The 16,271-nt window shown below is 39.2% G+C and overlaps 1 protein-coding gene across 1 annotated transcript; it reads right to left on the bottom strand.

The window, feature by feature from the left end:
• Window positions 1-638: 638 nt before the first annotated feature.
• akap8l (A kinase (PRKA) anchor protein 8-like) lies at window positions 639-10,698 on the bottom strand. Its single transcript, XM_061054516.1, has 13 exons — window positions 10,559-10,698; window positions 9,674-9,712; window positions 9,188-9,425; window positions 6,027-6,642; window positions 5,390-5,504; window positions 5,246-5,295; window positions 4,252-4,276; window positions 4,032-4,137; window positions 3,661-3,802; window positions 3,386-3,491; window positions 3,171-3,301; window positions 2,141-2,236; window positions 639-1,725 (listed from the first exon to the last, which is right to left on the bottom strand). Exons 1-13 carry the CDS (start codon window positions 10,581-10,583, stop codon window positions 1,294-1,296), a joined length of 2,121 nt encoding a protein of 706 aa, XP_060910499.1. The 5' UTR covers window positions 10,584-10,698; the 3' UTR covers window positions 639-1,293.
• Between the last annotated feature and the right edge of the window lie 5,573 nt (window positions 10,699-16,271).

The following is a 16,271-nucleotide window of genomic DNA, read 5'->3' as shown; positions in this document are numbered from 1 at the left end:
TCTAACTATTTTTTTTATTTCTTAAAAATATTTTTATTAAATCCTTTGATGTAGTCTATAATCCCGATGACATCACCGTAGAGACGTAATAGAATACAAATGCTTTAAATCTTAATGAAAAAAATGAGTATTATCGAATAGAACAAGTCTCTTGAAAAACATAATCGTTTTTAAATAACTTATATTTTGCTTAAATAGTGGCAATTAGATTTTACTGATAAATAACGCCAATGTAGTTTTACCGTTTTATGATCCTTGTTTTTCTGAATTTATGTCGCCAAATGGTATAAAACCATAAAATCATTAACATACTAAACTGCAGCTGAGAAGTCATCAGTTGACACCACCTTGTGGCCAGTCGTGTTGCTAAAAATAAGTTGTTTAGAAGACACATCTAATAGCCAAGTCAACACTGATGTCATCAAAATTACATCAGACTGGTTGTTAGTTATTATGCAACTATAAGAATTGCAGATATGGACTTTAATCAAAATGTGAAATTAATATTTTCACGTTTTTTTATGTTATGGTTTGATTTTCATTTAAATCATTGTATTTAAAAATGCTTCAGCAACATTTCTGAAACTTTTAGACCATACAACTTGGGAATTAAACAAAAAGACATCACAAAACAGAAAAACAGTGAAACAGGAATTTATTCAACAAGTTTATTTCCTACTCAGACTGGAATAAAGTTGTTACATGTTAGATATTAATTATGAATATTCTGTACTCACTCCATAGTCACAGTGCCCTCAAACATCATCTCAACTGTAGAACAGAAAGCACACAGCCATTCTAGGTTGGAACAAAATGTTGTAAATTCATCCGCTCACGATCATCAATACTGGTCATCAACAGACGTTATGGCATAAAAAAAAATAAAAGTACACAATATAATTCAAAGTTTCAATACTCATGATATCTCAAACAATAATCTAAATGAAGAAAACTAACAAAAAGGCACAAGAAAAAGTCTAAAAAACAAAAATTGATTGCGAAAATTTAAACTTGAGGGAATCCACTAGCCAGCTCCCTCAAGTCTGGTTTCTGCCAACACTCCCAAAGGAGCAGTTAGAAATACACAAGACAGTTAAATAGTGTCATCCTAACTTCAAAGTAAGAGAATAAGACCATTTCCCAAAATGAAGAACTATTCGTTTAACAAAAAAAAGTAAAAATATACAAGCTTAGAGTCAATGGACAGAAGGAACAGGTAGGTTTATCTTTTTAATATGCGCCTGGCAATGAAATGGGTTTGAATGGCTCAGGGACTGCTCCGGGCTGCAAAAGTCATTCATCATTCTTGTCTTCTTCCTCCTCAGCCTCCTCAGCTTCTGCTGCCTCAACTCCTTCCTCTCCTTCCTCCCCTTCCTCGCCAGGTAATCCCTCTTCGCCAATCTCATCATGAACCACAAATCCCTCTTCTTCCTCCTCTTCTTCTCCAACTTCAAAACCTTCCTCCTCTTCCTGGTTGCCCTGCTGCTCCTCTTCTTCAATGACTGGCTCCTCCTCCATCTTTTCCTCCTCTACTGCTGCTGCTGCTTCTTCTTCTTCTTCACCGTCGACCACCTCCTGGCTTGTCTCTCCATCAGCCGACGGCTCCTCTGTAGCTTCTGTCTGGCCATCTGCTGTTTCGCTGGTTAAGTCCATCTCAGACACGTCCATCACCATGGAGTCCTCTGGGTCCTGTTCATCTTGGTTACCAGTGAATGGGTTTTCACCCTGACAATAAAAGACAGTTGTGAGTACATTGTCTTTCCTTTTAGACCCTGCATTAGTGACAAATTGAAGTCTATACACATGCATTTCTTAGCCAGTATTGTGTAGGGTGTCAAAAATGTGTCTCATTTGCAGCTGAAAGGAGCTACGGACACAATATATATATATATTTATATATGTATATATATCAGCAAATCTTACAGTTCGGATTGGATCGTTTCTTCGAATCGGCAAAAGATGTAATAATAAATTGTATTTACTACATACACATTGCTACAATTCCAGTAATAAGACAAGCAGTTAGATAAACACTCCTTTTTAAAATCTGAGTGGCCAATGAGGGAAATGTAGCTGAAGTTATGCATTAAACATGTGGCCTTAGTGCATGCATTTCTGTTGCTGACAAATGTATACATACCTTAAGGTAGCTCTCCAGCTTCTTGCCAATGAGTTTGTGGTTGAGGATGCTGCGAGCAACTGACAGACTGGCCCTCTTTGACTGCTCCATCATACCCTTGAATCACAGAGAGACAAGTTCAAACAGTTTCTAATGAAATTTGTTTTTATTAGAAGATTCTGACATTCACCAACTCATTAACTGGGATTTGTACTTGGCTAAGAACAACACTGGAAAGCACTCATAAGCCGTTTTCACATATGCACTCCTGAAATATATCACACCATCAACAACATACTGGAGAATAGAAAACATAATGCAGCCATTTGATTATGTGCAGAGATCACAAAGTCGCATTAACCGGCTCCAGTGACAGGATGTAAACATCAACACTTTCATACAGGCACAAGGTGAATTCTCCTGATAATATCATACTGTGTTCTCACATCAGCTCAATTGGACTTGCAGCGGAAAAAATACAATCTGCAATTGTGAAACCACTATTACACACATTTGAGTGCTTATAAAACTACCGTAGTGCAAAATTACTGGTAATCATGTTTTCTTTATTTAGCACTTTCATATTATAAAATGACATGTATAAATGCCAATTTAAATCTGATCAACCTTTATTTCAATCGTGATTGATCTTTACTGCAAAATTTTAATTATGAATATAAACTAAGCACAGACATTAATTTAATAAAACGCTATTCACAACAATAAAAACCTACATAAATGAGATATGGCCAATGTCTCTTTGTTTCCTGTTAAAATCAGCCTGTTCGGGTTTAATTTCAAACAGCACTGCATCCACTTTAGAACTACTTCAGTATTCATAACTTGGCATCCAGTGTTCATTCTGTTTGAAGAATTGTATCTTTTTGATCCAGTGCAACTTCCAGTTATGTGCACATGGCTCTGCAGTCTTATGCCCTAATATGGACATAAAGGGTTTTTTCTATGCTAATAGGTTGTTTTTTTAACCTAGTACCATAAGTGGAAGACATGCACATATAGTTTTCCACTGAATAACAATTTGGGTGCATACCTTTCTGTTGTAGTTATGGTCGGGAGACTTAATGTGTTTCTGTATCAGGTGGGGCTGCATGGGAATGAAAAGGTCACATGCTGCACAGTGGGCAGCTTCCACTTTCCTCATGAAGTGCTCCATACCAAGATCTAAAACACAGGAATGAGAAATATTTTCAATGAATACTCTTCCTTCCACCATTTATGCACAAATCTGCTGTACCTTCTGCTTACCTCTTGTGAGGTCTTGCTCTTTGTAAACCTGGCAGATGGCAGCGCAGTGGTTTTCCAGCTGGCTTACCCTCTGCTCCGTCTTTGTGAACTTGTTTAGCAAATACTCCTGTGAAAATCAAAACACCATTTGTTAAGTAACCCTTCATACAACACTTTTTGTGACCCCAGGAAACTTACTGCATTTATGTAACTGTCCATTTTTTGTTTTATCATTAATCCATTTTAAGCATACAAATTGTGGTGAGAATCTCTGATGTTAGATAGGTCTCATTAACCTGTAGGAAGTCTGTAGTGGGCTTGGACAGTTGGCTGGAGAGGAACTTGAAGCTGTCTTTGTGGAAACGACTCTCCAGATGAGTTTCCATTTCCTCCTTGTAGAACGAGCGGAATTTGCACACAGAGCACGCAAACATCACCCTGGAAAATAAATAGAGCACAATGTGATAAAAAAAGTTAAATCAGAAATAATCAAAGTTACTAGAAAATCATATCTTATTAAATGTTGTTTTAACAACTATTGATAGTTAAATTACTGAAAACAAATGGAATAATCAGAGTAGTCAGAGTAATAAGAAAGACAATTGAAGGAGGGTAACGTAGTAAACCTAGACCAAGGAATCAGGTGGTATTTAGTATGTGCTCTCACCTCTCTAGGAAGCCCCTCCTCTTCCTCATTTTTGGGTGCTTGTCCTGACCTGGAGTTGAGGTCTGTTTGCCCTGCGGACTTTTCTTTTCTTCCTGTTTGGATGAAGCTAAGCACAAACACACAAGCTAGGTAAGTCTCTATGTCCATGAGAGGGTTAGCAGTTCTAGACAAGTTCAAGTCAAGAAAGAAGAAAAATAGGAAGAAGTGTGGTCAGGCTCACCTTTGTCTCCCTCTGCGGCAGGTTCCTGTGAAGGAGATTCTCTTATTAATCAAAGCATTAACAAAGGAGCAGAACCTTTGTACTAGACTGATCTTATTTAAATTAGGAGTAAAATTAAAAAATGGGCTGATGGGCTAAAACATTACATGGTGCAATAAACAGACCAAGGAATATGATTGGCAAAGGACGAAAAAGCATGCAAGTATCAGCTAACGGTTGTGTATGACAACAATCTGTAACTTTACCTAAAGAATATTTATCGTAGCCATATAAAATCTCTTGACGGATCATGGGGTTGGATACAAAATATTTAAGATATAGTCCTTAAATTAATGATTGCTGGTTTGTCTGACTCACACAGCACTGCAGGAGCAGCCAGCTAAAAGACATACACACATCTGTTAAATGAACTGAGTGCTTGTGTTACAGCTTCAACATCGCCATAGCTCATATGAAGGAAAATAAGGTTTTGTAAATTGGTTATTCACAGAAAGATTTTCTATTTGTAATGTTGAAGTCCTTAGTGGGAAGGTAACAATTACTGTTGTTGAAATGATACAGATATTCATATTACAGCTTGTTGTACTCAATTAAGGATTGGATACATTATTAAGATTCATGGAGATGCATTTTGATCGGTTGTATTATTAAAATGAAGTTTAAGTCGTAACAATTTGAATAGTACACAAGTTACAAGCAAATCATAGATATACACGTTTACATATTGGCCGATATTAAGTATCTAATCAAAAAATAGTTTTGTGATCAGTTGCACCCCTCACGTTTCTTTAAAAAAAATACAGGTTATTATTTAAAAAAAAAAAAGATATTGTGTTGTTCAATCAACTCAATAGTTTAGTGGTTCTTTAATGGGGAAAAGGGAACAAATAAACAATCTGACATTGTTTAGATAACTCAAGGTAACATTTAAGACTTGATAGGCCCATAATTTCATACATTGATCCAGAGTTCATGTCTATCGTCATCTACTCACCACAGCTGCAGTCTTGGGTTCACTGGCATCACCATTTTTCTCTAATTGTTCTATGAAAACAAACAACATCAACATCAGGCCACGTTGATCCAAGAAATGTCATTTGTGATGTTTTTATTGAATTACCTTAAAATAAGATATTACCTTGGGTAGCTTCTGACCCTGCACTTTCTGTCTTATTCATCTTTGACTCGGGCTCATCGCCTGCTGTCGGCGTCTGCTTTCTCTTCTTCTGCACATCACGCTGTGGTTTCACCTGCTACAGTCAACAAAATCAATTTGAACTCAAACAAATTAACGGGAAAAAAAACACCCAGAGCTGATTTTAAACACAACAATGACCTCTAGAATTAATATGTGTTCCTTCCCTGGGCATTTCCTTATCAATAGTCTTAGCCTTATCTTAAGACTACCCAGGAAGGGGCAAGAGATAAAAAAAAAAAAAAAAAAAACCAAAAAAATCCTCATAATGAAATCATTCTGCACCCCCACAGGTAAACGAAACAAAGAATGGGGCAGAAAGAGTTCTCACTTGCCTTTACTGTACAAAAAGGGGAAGCTTCATGATTTATGTCTGACAGGTTAAACGGGCTGGGCCGATTTAGAGGGGCAAGTGATGTGTCAAATGGGTGTCATGGATAATTTGCTTTACATGGCACATAGCAGGTTGTAGCACTTTAGGCTGACTTGCCATTTGGTTGACGATAGAAAAGGAGGGAATCAGAAGGGCAAGACCTTTGCCCAGTGTCTGAGGAGGTCTTATTTGGCTGGAGGTACTTACTTTGTTGAGGGGTCTCTTGCGGCCTCGCTGGCGGCCAGCTCGTGGGCCCCCTCCGAAATGCCTCCCAGGAAAGTCGTGAGGGCCTTGAATGGAACCCTGGAAGCCCCCACTTTCAGGGTACATGCGGTTGGACAGGAGGGATGGGAGCTTGCCTCTACCACCTCCGGGAGAGTGGCCGCGGTGGGACTGGCCACCGCTACCACTTCCCCGCCCGCCTCCGCCTAATGGAGTGGGGTCAGACCTGCGGTTTCCAAACCCTCCTCCAGCTCCTCGACCCCCGGCACTTCCACCCCTTCTGGGGGAACGTCGGCCTGCTCCAGCCCATCCTCCACCTCCACCTCCACCTCCAGAACCTCCTCCCTGGACACTGCTGAAGGACTCCCTCATATTCTGTCGCATTTTAGCGACGCCATAGGAAGAAGAGGGGCTGTCAAAGCCTCCTCCTCCTCCTAGCCCAATTCCCCCTCCGAAGCCTGAGCCTCCTCGCTGTCCCAACAGCATGTTGTCCCCACGGCCATCGCCATAACCATAGCTACCACCACCAGATCTGTAGAGATCTCGGAAGGAGGTGGGGGCAGAGGAGGTGCGCGAGTCGAATGACTCGTACTGGTCATACCTGCGGGAGGGAGGGAGAGGGTTGACAGAGAAGAGCAGAGAGCAGGGGAGGCAGGTAGGGCAGTCAGGTTTGGATTTCTCCACCTGCTTTTCCTTCTCCTCCAAGGTCTCGCTTCTGCGGATTTGTTTTGTTTTGTCACTCCCAGCTTTATTTCAGAAACCACAATAGATCAAAAATTGATGATCCAAGACAATTCAACACTCCGCTCGTGGTGATTAATAATGTATTTAGGATTTTCAACCGAACTTAAAGTTAACAGGAACTAATCAAACCACATTCTCTGTCGGAGGTCAAACAGTATCCTGCAGATTTGAGGTGAATATGGTTTCTTAACTTCAAAAATTGAATCGACATGAGTATGGTAACAGGAATGTCTTGAGCCATAAACAAGAAGTGATGCTTCCTGGGAAGTATCTGGATTATAGTAGCAACTCTAAAAAAAAAAAGGGGGGGGGCTAGACATAAACTGGGCCTTTTTGTGAACATCATGATAAAACCTATGAAACCATCTCTTGTGTAACCTATGGCCAGAACTTAGGGTTAGGTCACATGGATGATGAGAGGGAAAGAGCGTATGAATAAATAAAAGTAACGTCAACAAAAAGGTAATGTTCAAATGGTGCTATGTAAAGATGAACGGGCCTCTTCTGCATTTTTCTCAATCTGAAACTAACAGAAATGTGTCTGGGTGCAGCTACATCAAGAGGCCATGTATTTTTGTGAGGTCCAATGTTTTCAAAAATCAAAACAACATTTTCTTTCCAGCAATCAGAAAAACCACAACATGGCAAGGGCATACAATTACACCTGAAGAGCAACACACATCCTCCTCATCCAAAACAGGGAGCAAGGAAAACATTAACTGTTAAATGTAAGTCAAATACTTCGCAAGCCCAACAGCCAAACTAACTTCACCATTTTATCACAAAAACACCTAAATTTCCAACTGTACCGTCTACTAGAATGTAATTAACAGAACTTACGCCACCAGGACACTTCAGAAGCACAAGCTAGGACAAGACCTGTTTGACTTTTAAATTACCAATAGCATTAGAGGGCCAAGTATCATATTATATTTCAGAACATTTCCAATCAAGGCATTAAGAGGGACACTTTTCAGACGAGTCTTCAAACAAGCAACATTTAAAAAGGCAACATCAAGGGTAAGGCGGGGCAATAACACATTCTTAAAAAGAGGACTGACAAACTTGATAGTAGGGCTGGGAATCTTTGGGTGTCTCAAGATTCCATTTCAATTCTTGGGGTCGCAATGCAATTCGGCATCTATTTTTGATTAAAAACGATTCTGGATTCATGATTCAAAGTCTATTAATGAATTAGTACATACTTCATGATCTACTCCAGTCATCTGTAAGATTGGCTGAATTTCTTGCTGCTGTAATTGGCATTCTACTGAGTTTAAGAGCTAGCCTTAGCACTGAGCAGGGAGTGACTGATTGGCCAAAAAAAAAAAAAAAAAGATTTTTAGAAGTTATGAATCTATTTAAAATCTCAGAAGATAAGATATTTAAATCGATTTAACCACCCCATCTGTACACAATTACATTGTGTGCATTGTGGGAAAAGATCTTACATTATGTGGTAGTTGGTCAGTTTGACATACACACAACAAAAGCCAGTGATCCATTATTTGTAACTTTAATAACTGTAACTTTTATTGAATGCTATGTCCTCGCAAGTTGGAAGCTTGTGCCTGTTGTTCCTAATTCGTATAGGATCATGCCCATTTAATGCTCATAAAAAGGCATGACACGAGCAGGCCCTGTGCACACACAGAAGTCACAAAGGATTGTAGAGATGTTGGGAATGCTTAAACTAAGATATAGAAATTTCTGCGCACTTGACATGTAAGAAAATTGGCACAAGTAAGGGTATTAAAACGTTTACACAGGTGCTTAGGTTTAGTGCTTAGTTTATATTAATAATTTAACATTTTGCAGTTGAGACTATACATTGTATAGTTAAGAAAAAAGCTGATTATATAAAAACCCTGTGTTTACATTTGTCAGTCAAAAATATAAATGTGCAAGTTACAAAAAACAATAGTTTTACAGAGGGAAGTCAGCGCTTAAAATGTGCGCAAGAATTTATGAATGTCAGAAATGTTTAGTAAATGTCAGAATCTAGCAGCACATGACATTTTTAAGTGGTGTTTAAGAACAAATTTTCCTGAGAACTGTTGGTGAATGAGGCGCAATAGATAGAAATGTGAAACTAATTTATTCCATAACTTTACATATAGATCACCTTGTCTGGTTGTCTCTGCGAGATTAATGGCCACTAAAAAAAAAAAATCAGTAACCTCTAAGCAATCTCCCTGATGTCTTGCGCTGGATAGACACTCCTATAAAACTAGATACATGTTTTTAATTATATTTGCTTTCAGAACAAAGATTACAGCCTTGATAATGTGTTATGGACAGCTTGATTTGATGCCACTTTGTGCTATATTTTTGTTTTTTGCATGAATGCCACTACTAAAATGTTAAACTGATGAAGCATAAGAAAAGAATGGGGTTATTACCTGTCACCACGAGATCCTTTCAAACCCCCCTCCAGCTGAGTGAGCATATCAAGGCGCTGATTGATCTTCGCAATAACAGCGTCTGCATGTGTGCCGGTGGAAGAGAGCAGGGATGATCCAGAGAGACCTCTCTTCATATGGCCGCCTCCGCCGCCGCCGCCTCCTCCTCCTCCATAGCCCCCAAGCCCTGACATGGAGTCCTTATAACCTCCGCCATACATATCAAAGCCACTAGAACCTAGTAAAGTAAAGATTTCATAATGTTTGTTACACACTAAAATTATGACCGACTAACAGAGCATCAACTAGTTTTGTAATCAGCTCCTTCATTTTCTTTTACCATTAAATAAATCAATATTTAAGATTACAGTTTTTTTTTTTAAACAAGTAGTAGAAATTAAAAATGTAGTCAATATCACATCAAAACTGGTGTGTTGCCTTTTCATAGAGCATTACAATGGGTTTTACAGCCATTCATATTCTCACCTCTGCTGCCTGAACCTCCACCTCCCCAGCTGGAGTAACCTATGAAAGGAAAGAATACACATCTGTAAATTAATACAATAGGTTATAGAAGTCTATTTAGACGTGAAGAGTCATTTCATCAGGCTTTCATTAACTACATATGGCTTTGTAGTTCTTTGGGCTTTGATTAACTACATATGGCTTTGTGGTTTAGAGGTAAAATGGCAAGAAAGGAACTCAAAAGTCTAAATCAAAATATGTCTCAGGAGATGTGGACACTTCGAAAGTAGGCCGTAGGCGGGGTTTATTAATATTTATCAAATAATGAATCTGTTATATTCCCATTTAACTCGCTGAGAATTTGATTAAAGTCGGATTTTTATATCAGCTTCAAAGTTTGTAAAACCACATTATGGAAGCAGCAGCTTTGCTGAGGCGGCCATTTTATTAACAGGCCTTTAAAGGTCTAGTTTTTCACTCACTGACTCCATTTTAACAGAATTGGAAAGCCACCTTTAGCAACACAGTTAACATGCCAACAGAATCTAACAATGGACCACACAACACTAGGTGTTAGCATATTAGCAAATAAACACTGACGGCTTTGTGGCTAACCTAGCGAGCTATTTCTCCATGCATGTTTACAGGGTAACAAGCCCGTTAAGCCGTAATGGGTTTGTGTTTACATGCTCTGGAATTAATTTGTTAGTCTCGTTTCAAAATGTAGACTTTACAGGAGGCTAACTCTGTTTTTGTTTAGGCTGCATCTGCTCGTTGTTTCTGCAAGGCAGAGGCGGACCTAGCTCACGACTAGCACACTAGTGCTACTATGTAGCTAGTGACGCTAAACGTATCTGCACAACAGGATATGTTACATTTTTTAAGTACAACGTAATCTATAATTACCAGAACCATAGCCTCTGCTGTCCATTGTGACTTCGTAATGCTGAAAAAATCCGTTCGAGAGCAGAGAAAGATCCAACAGCGGCTACGCCTTGAGGCAGACAGAGGAGTATCTCTTGTTTAAAACGAGCTGGAGGGGGGGGGGGGGGTCACGTGACCGTCAAGATCTGCGTAAATCAAGCGTCATGGACGTAAGCTTCACGTACAATGTTTTGGCTGTAATTTAAATGTAGCCTAGGTAAAGTAATTGCATGGCAGGGAATATTCAAGACAGTCTCAATTTTCGGTCGTGTCAAAAACAGTAGAAACAACACCAGTTTTAAAGTATTTTAAATCTATATTCTGTAGGCTAAATTTGAATACGGAAAACAAAGGCACCCTTTAGTCCAGTGGTTCTCAAAGTTGGGGTCGGGACCCACTGGGGGGTCGCAAGACACTGAGAAGGGGGTCGTGAGAATTCTTCCAAACACATCAAAATTAAAAATCACTTAAAATTGCCTATTTTACCCATTATTGTCAAAACATATGAAAAAAAGATCAAGAGATTAATTCCTGCTACCATTATGAAAATAATAATACAGTGTTCAGGCTGTTCTTTTGTGTCGTTCTAATTCCAGTGTTTGGATCGCGTTTAACCACCTCCATGGACAGAGTGGGTCCCCAGTCTCTAGCACCTTATTTTTGGGGGTCATGGGCTGAAAAGTTTGGGAACCCCTGCTTTAGTCGATTGACGCAAGATAGTCAGCATATGTAAAATAGGGACATCTGCTGGTCAACAATAAGATTTGCAGTTTAGCCCATTCAACCCCACTCTTCAGTTTTATAGGCTATAACTTTTGTTAAGCCCCCGCACAGTTGAACACTTAAAACAAGTATTTGTTAGGCCCGTCAGTTTGCTGTGAAACTGTTGAACAGTTTCCCCCCCTTAAAAAATCCCCTGTAAAATGTTTGTCTGATGTGCAATTTTCCCTTCATCAGCTAATTTACCCAAAGTCCTTTTTGTAATATTTGGCTCCACCTTTATTTATAAACAATTCATCACAATTATTCTATCTTGCAGACATTGCACACAAACACTTAGGCCTATTTAATAAAATGTCTAAAGAGGCAGTGGTTCAGATTGGGATTGATTCACTGCTGAGTTGGTGTTGAAGTTGGTGCACGTGTTTCACGTGTTTGATTAAAAGGAATATAAAAACTTTAACCATCAACACACAACTGTTTTTCTGACAGCCAAAGACAAAATTCAAAAACTTCCCTAAAAAATGTTATTCAAGATAACAATTTTTTTTTTAATGATTGTTTTTCTTACAGCTATCGGTTAAAACCGTAAACCTGTGCTATCACACCATTCTTCTAGTTCCGATTAATCAATGGACTCCATGTTACCGCCTTGCACCACTAGAGGGAGTCAATTCACAAAGTTAGACTGCACGTGAGGTTCATTTCCATCCGAGGCTTTTTAAAGGCTTACTTATAATGTAGCTGACAAATTATTTGAAAGTATGTGCTCTTTTTAAAAAATGTAGTCTTTTTTAATGATACTGCCATGATACATTGAAAGATAGAAATAGTTATCAAGAATGGACTTGGAATATCCGGGATATTCCCTTCACTCGCTGTTTTATAAATTAAAAATAATATTTGAGTAATATTGATGTTATACAGTTTAAGAATCTGGAGCTTCTGAAACAAAGGAGCAGAAGAGGCATGAGACTGTGATCGTATTGCCATCCTGACAGGGCGTTTCTGGAAGAGACTAATTCTATGGGATTGAAAAGTACTCTCCCAAACTATATTACAATACAAAACATAAGGATACATTAGACTACAATAATGGAGGAGACAACTGGTGGTGACAAGATGACTGACCCTTTGAATAATACCGAGAGATTTGTTAATTTTTCTTCTCACCCAGTCAATGTTGTCTTTCAACTCCCAACTCCATTCTCCCGTCTATTTGCTCCTCAAAGTGTAATTAAAAGTAATGCAAGAAAAAGGAAGCCTGATCTGGAAGTCTGTTAAAGCTTACTACCGGAAGCCCCGAAATGTTGGTATTCAGTACCAGAGGCTATCATTGTCAGACAATCACTGAAAGGGTTCCAAAATCATTAGTGAGGTATAGTGCAAAGACAGAGAAAGTGAGAACATTTGCCCAGTGCAGATCAAGTCCTGTGTTGCAAAGATATTAAATATTGTAATATGTATCCCCTGTAGCTTCCTCAGGTTGGCCAAGAATAATTCCATGGGCATTCACAGGTGTGTTAAATACATGGTCATATGACCAATCATCACAATCTAGAATTTTAAGTGTCACAACATCAAACAAATTAATAGTGTGTCCAACAACAATAATAACACACATTCTCCACATTTAAATTGTGAACATTGTCCTTGGTACTGCAGCTGTCCCTGTGCCACTTAAGCCTTGTCCCAATATCCACACTTCTGCCCTAAGATTTTCCTTTTAGTGTGCAAAGGACAGAACCTGTAAAGAACAGAAGTGGGACAGTGCTGTACAGGTATGGAAAGCCATTTGAGCATTTATTTGATATCCTTGATATCAAGATTCAGTTTCCTGTAGTATTGTCTTTGGCAGCACTAGTTTAGTTGATCACAAAAAGCTAGTTAACTAGTAGACTCCTACATGTTAACTAGTAGGTCCAAAATATCTACTAGTTAATGGGTAAGATATATTTCGACCCAACTAGTTAACTAGTAAGCCTAAAAATGTTTACTAGTAACTAGTAAGATCCACATAGTGAACTACTTAAGTAGTTCTGGGCTTTTGACCTTACTAGTTAACTAGTGATGCTGAAACTGTTCACTAGTTAACTAGAAAGTTAAGTAAGTAGAGACAACATTTCCACTGGTACTACTAGTTATGGTTTTTATTATTAATTTATTTGTAAATTTCCCCATTGTGGGATAAATAAAGGATTATCTTATCTTATCTTATCTTTTAAGAATCTTACTAGATAACTAGTGAGGCTCAAAAAGTTTTACTAGTTAACTGAGCCAAAATGTCATTAGCAATACTAGTTAAAAAAATGATTATGAGTAGGATTTCAAATGGTTAACTAGTTGGGAATTTATTTCAATCTTAAACTAGTTTTACATAAAATGCACACTAGTTAACCAGTTAATGGCTTTCCATATAAACGTCACTTATGTCACTTCTGTTTGGGTTCAGCAGAGGAAACATCGCTCTGGTAGTACCGTTATTTTCAGTACTGCTGCTAAAATTGATTAGAAACCAACCACAAACTTCTCATGTTCAAGTTTTTTATTTATTTACTCATATTAATGTTGACATTATTTAGTGTTGTAATTGCAATATAGTTCTGTGACAACAACAAATATTAAATAACACGAGTCAATTTCCATTTGTAGGTATTTTACCAGTTAGATCTCTGAATGCAAGAGAATCAACAGTTGATATGAAGCACTTCGCCGACAACATACCTGTCTATCAATTTAGTCAGCTTCCACATCGTGGAGCAGGCAATGTTTGAATAAAGCCTTGTCTGTTTGTATGGAGTGTCTGCTCCTTGGTCTGCCGAGCTAACGTAAGCTGCACCTCAGGTGTCTGCAGCACAGCGCTCTCTGACAACAAGTTTAGGGCGCGGTCACACTGGTCATCTGTACCGTGCTGTACACAAGCACGATTGCCCCCCCGCTGCGTCATTCCCACGCTGGCCGGCACGCGGGTCACACTACACAGGGCTATACGTGCCTAAGCACGATTACCTCTTGTACATAACGTCTTAATACAACACATGCACGCTTTATGTTATTATGAAGCGTGCTCAGTTTACAAACATGCGGACGAGAGAGAGAGAGAGAGAAGACGCACAGTCGAGTCCGCGTCTGCACATCACAGAACAACACAGAGAGCATGACAGCTACTTTACTGACTTTACAGCTTATTTTAAGCAATTTTAATCAGACACAGCAATAAATAAATAAAAAAATAAAATAGATGCAGAGTCCGCGGCTGAGTACGTGCGTGAGTCCACGCGGACGCCCGCACATCGGAGAACAACACAGAGAATATGACAGCTACTTTGTGGCTTATATTGTGTCATTTTAGTCAGATACAGACATGAAACTCTGGATTTCTCCATAATGAAGGCTGTCAGCGTTGTTTACCCGTGTGCTTGTGCTCGTGCATGAAGTGTACCGTGCCGAAGCACACCTCTCCGAAGTGTGCCAAAGCCAAGGAAGTGTACCGTGCCTGAGCAGGAGGGGTCACACTGGCCAAACGAACTGGACTTTAGCGTTGAAGCGTGCTTGGGCACGGTACGGATGGCCAGTGTGACCGTGCCCTTAGTTGAAACATATTCTTGTTTACATCAGTGCTGATTTCTTGTGAGAGAAGTTTTCCTTCCTGCACATTGACAATATCTTTAACATAACCGATAATCCCAACACTGATCGTACTCCTCTTTTGTCATGGCCCGCGAGCGAGGTTTTGACATTATGATAACTAATGCATATTGCTGGGTAGAGGCTTTTCTGTGCTTCATGAATAGCAGCTTATTCTCTGCCCTGAACTTTATAAGATTAAATGTCAGCTTGTCGGTCCTTATTTGAATAGCAAAAGAAAGTGAAATATGTCATGTGTTATGTTCTGAATTGGCGAGCAGCTTCACGTAAGCTCATACTTTTAAAGATTTTTATCAATTCCTGATAAAAAAAAAAAACAATTCTCACTTTCACTTAAAAAAAAATATTCTCCATCGTCTCTTTTCTCAGCTTCGCTGTCGGATCAGCCCAGTAACAACCGTTTTGCTCAATTTTTAGTTAGCTGTTTGAAATGCCACAACATGAGAGGATTTCTAGGTATAGCCCTAAGTGAAGTGAGGTGCGATACACACTTGCTGGAGGGGTGCACTAAGCCTGCAAGAGGGAACCCCTGGAGAACAACTTAGAGAATTGGGACACCCATACGGTCTAGCAACCCTTATGCAGAACGCAAGGGGCGCAAGAGCGGATGTGGATGCGGATGCAGATATTGGGACCTTAGTGCACTTTCTAAATAAAAAGGGAGTTCAGGTTAGTTTGAAAATAGTTGAAGAGCAGCTGTTCAGCTAAAAGTAAATACAACACCAGTAGCTGTGATCCTTCGACTTTTCCAGTGGTGGATGAAGCTACCTGAAAGCCAAACTCTGAGAAAGAACCAAACCAGAATAAACTTTTATCTCATTTTTAAGGACCAAAAGTATTTTTCGGACATTAATTGTATGGTATTCAAAGTAAAAGTAGGCCACATGCAAATAGCAAGATGAGGCCTTTGCCCATTTTGCTTAAAGTAAACTCAGCATTGGTGGTAACAAATCTCCACTTTCCCTTCCCAATTACGTGCCCTTGTACATTTGACTGATTTGAAGAAGCAGGATGATACTATTTGTCTGAAAACATACTTAATATTGGCGTAGCCTAAACAATACATAAACATCATGGTATTCGTTTCTCATTTCTTCTTGCAATGCTTTGCAAAATAAATGATTTCGCATGCCAAATATGCAATTTGAGAGACTTTTAGTTTTTCACCCACACATATGCGCGCGCACGCACGCACGCACGCGAACACACACACACACACACACACACACACACACACACACAGCACAGCACAACACTAACTATCGTGAGAGTCAACAGCTGGCGGAGAAAGCAGGAACTCTGGCATTTCTCGCTATCCTTTCCACTC

This window comes from Labrus mixtus, chromosome 2 (genome assembly GCF_963584025.1).
Source record: "Labrus mixtus chromosome 2, fLabMix1.1, whole genome shotgun sequence".
Taxonomy (NCBI): Eukaryota; Metazoa; Chordata; class Actinopteri; order Labriformes; family Labridae; genus Labrus; species Labrus mixtus.
Note: the sequence above shows the minus strand (reverse complement) of the source record. Positions and strands in the feature narration are given on the sequence as shown.

Excerpts from the sequence above, each read along its gene's own strand:
- akap8l (XM_061054516.1), bottom strand. The coding sequence starts at position 10,583 with ATGGACAGCAGAGGCTATGGTTCTG. Across the intron at positions 9,426-9,673 it reads TGGAGGTTCAGGCAGCAGAG|GTTCTAGTGGCTTTGATATG; the intron begins GTGAGAATATGA and ends TTACTTTACTAG. Across the intron at positions 5,296-5,389 it reads AGGGTCAGAAGCTACCCAAG|AACAATTAGAGAAAAATGGT; the intron begins GTAATATCTTAT and ends TTGTTTTCATAG.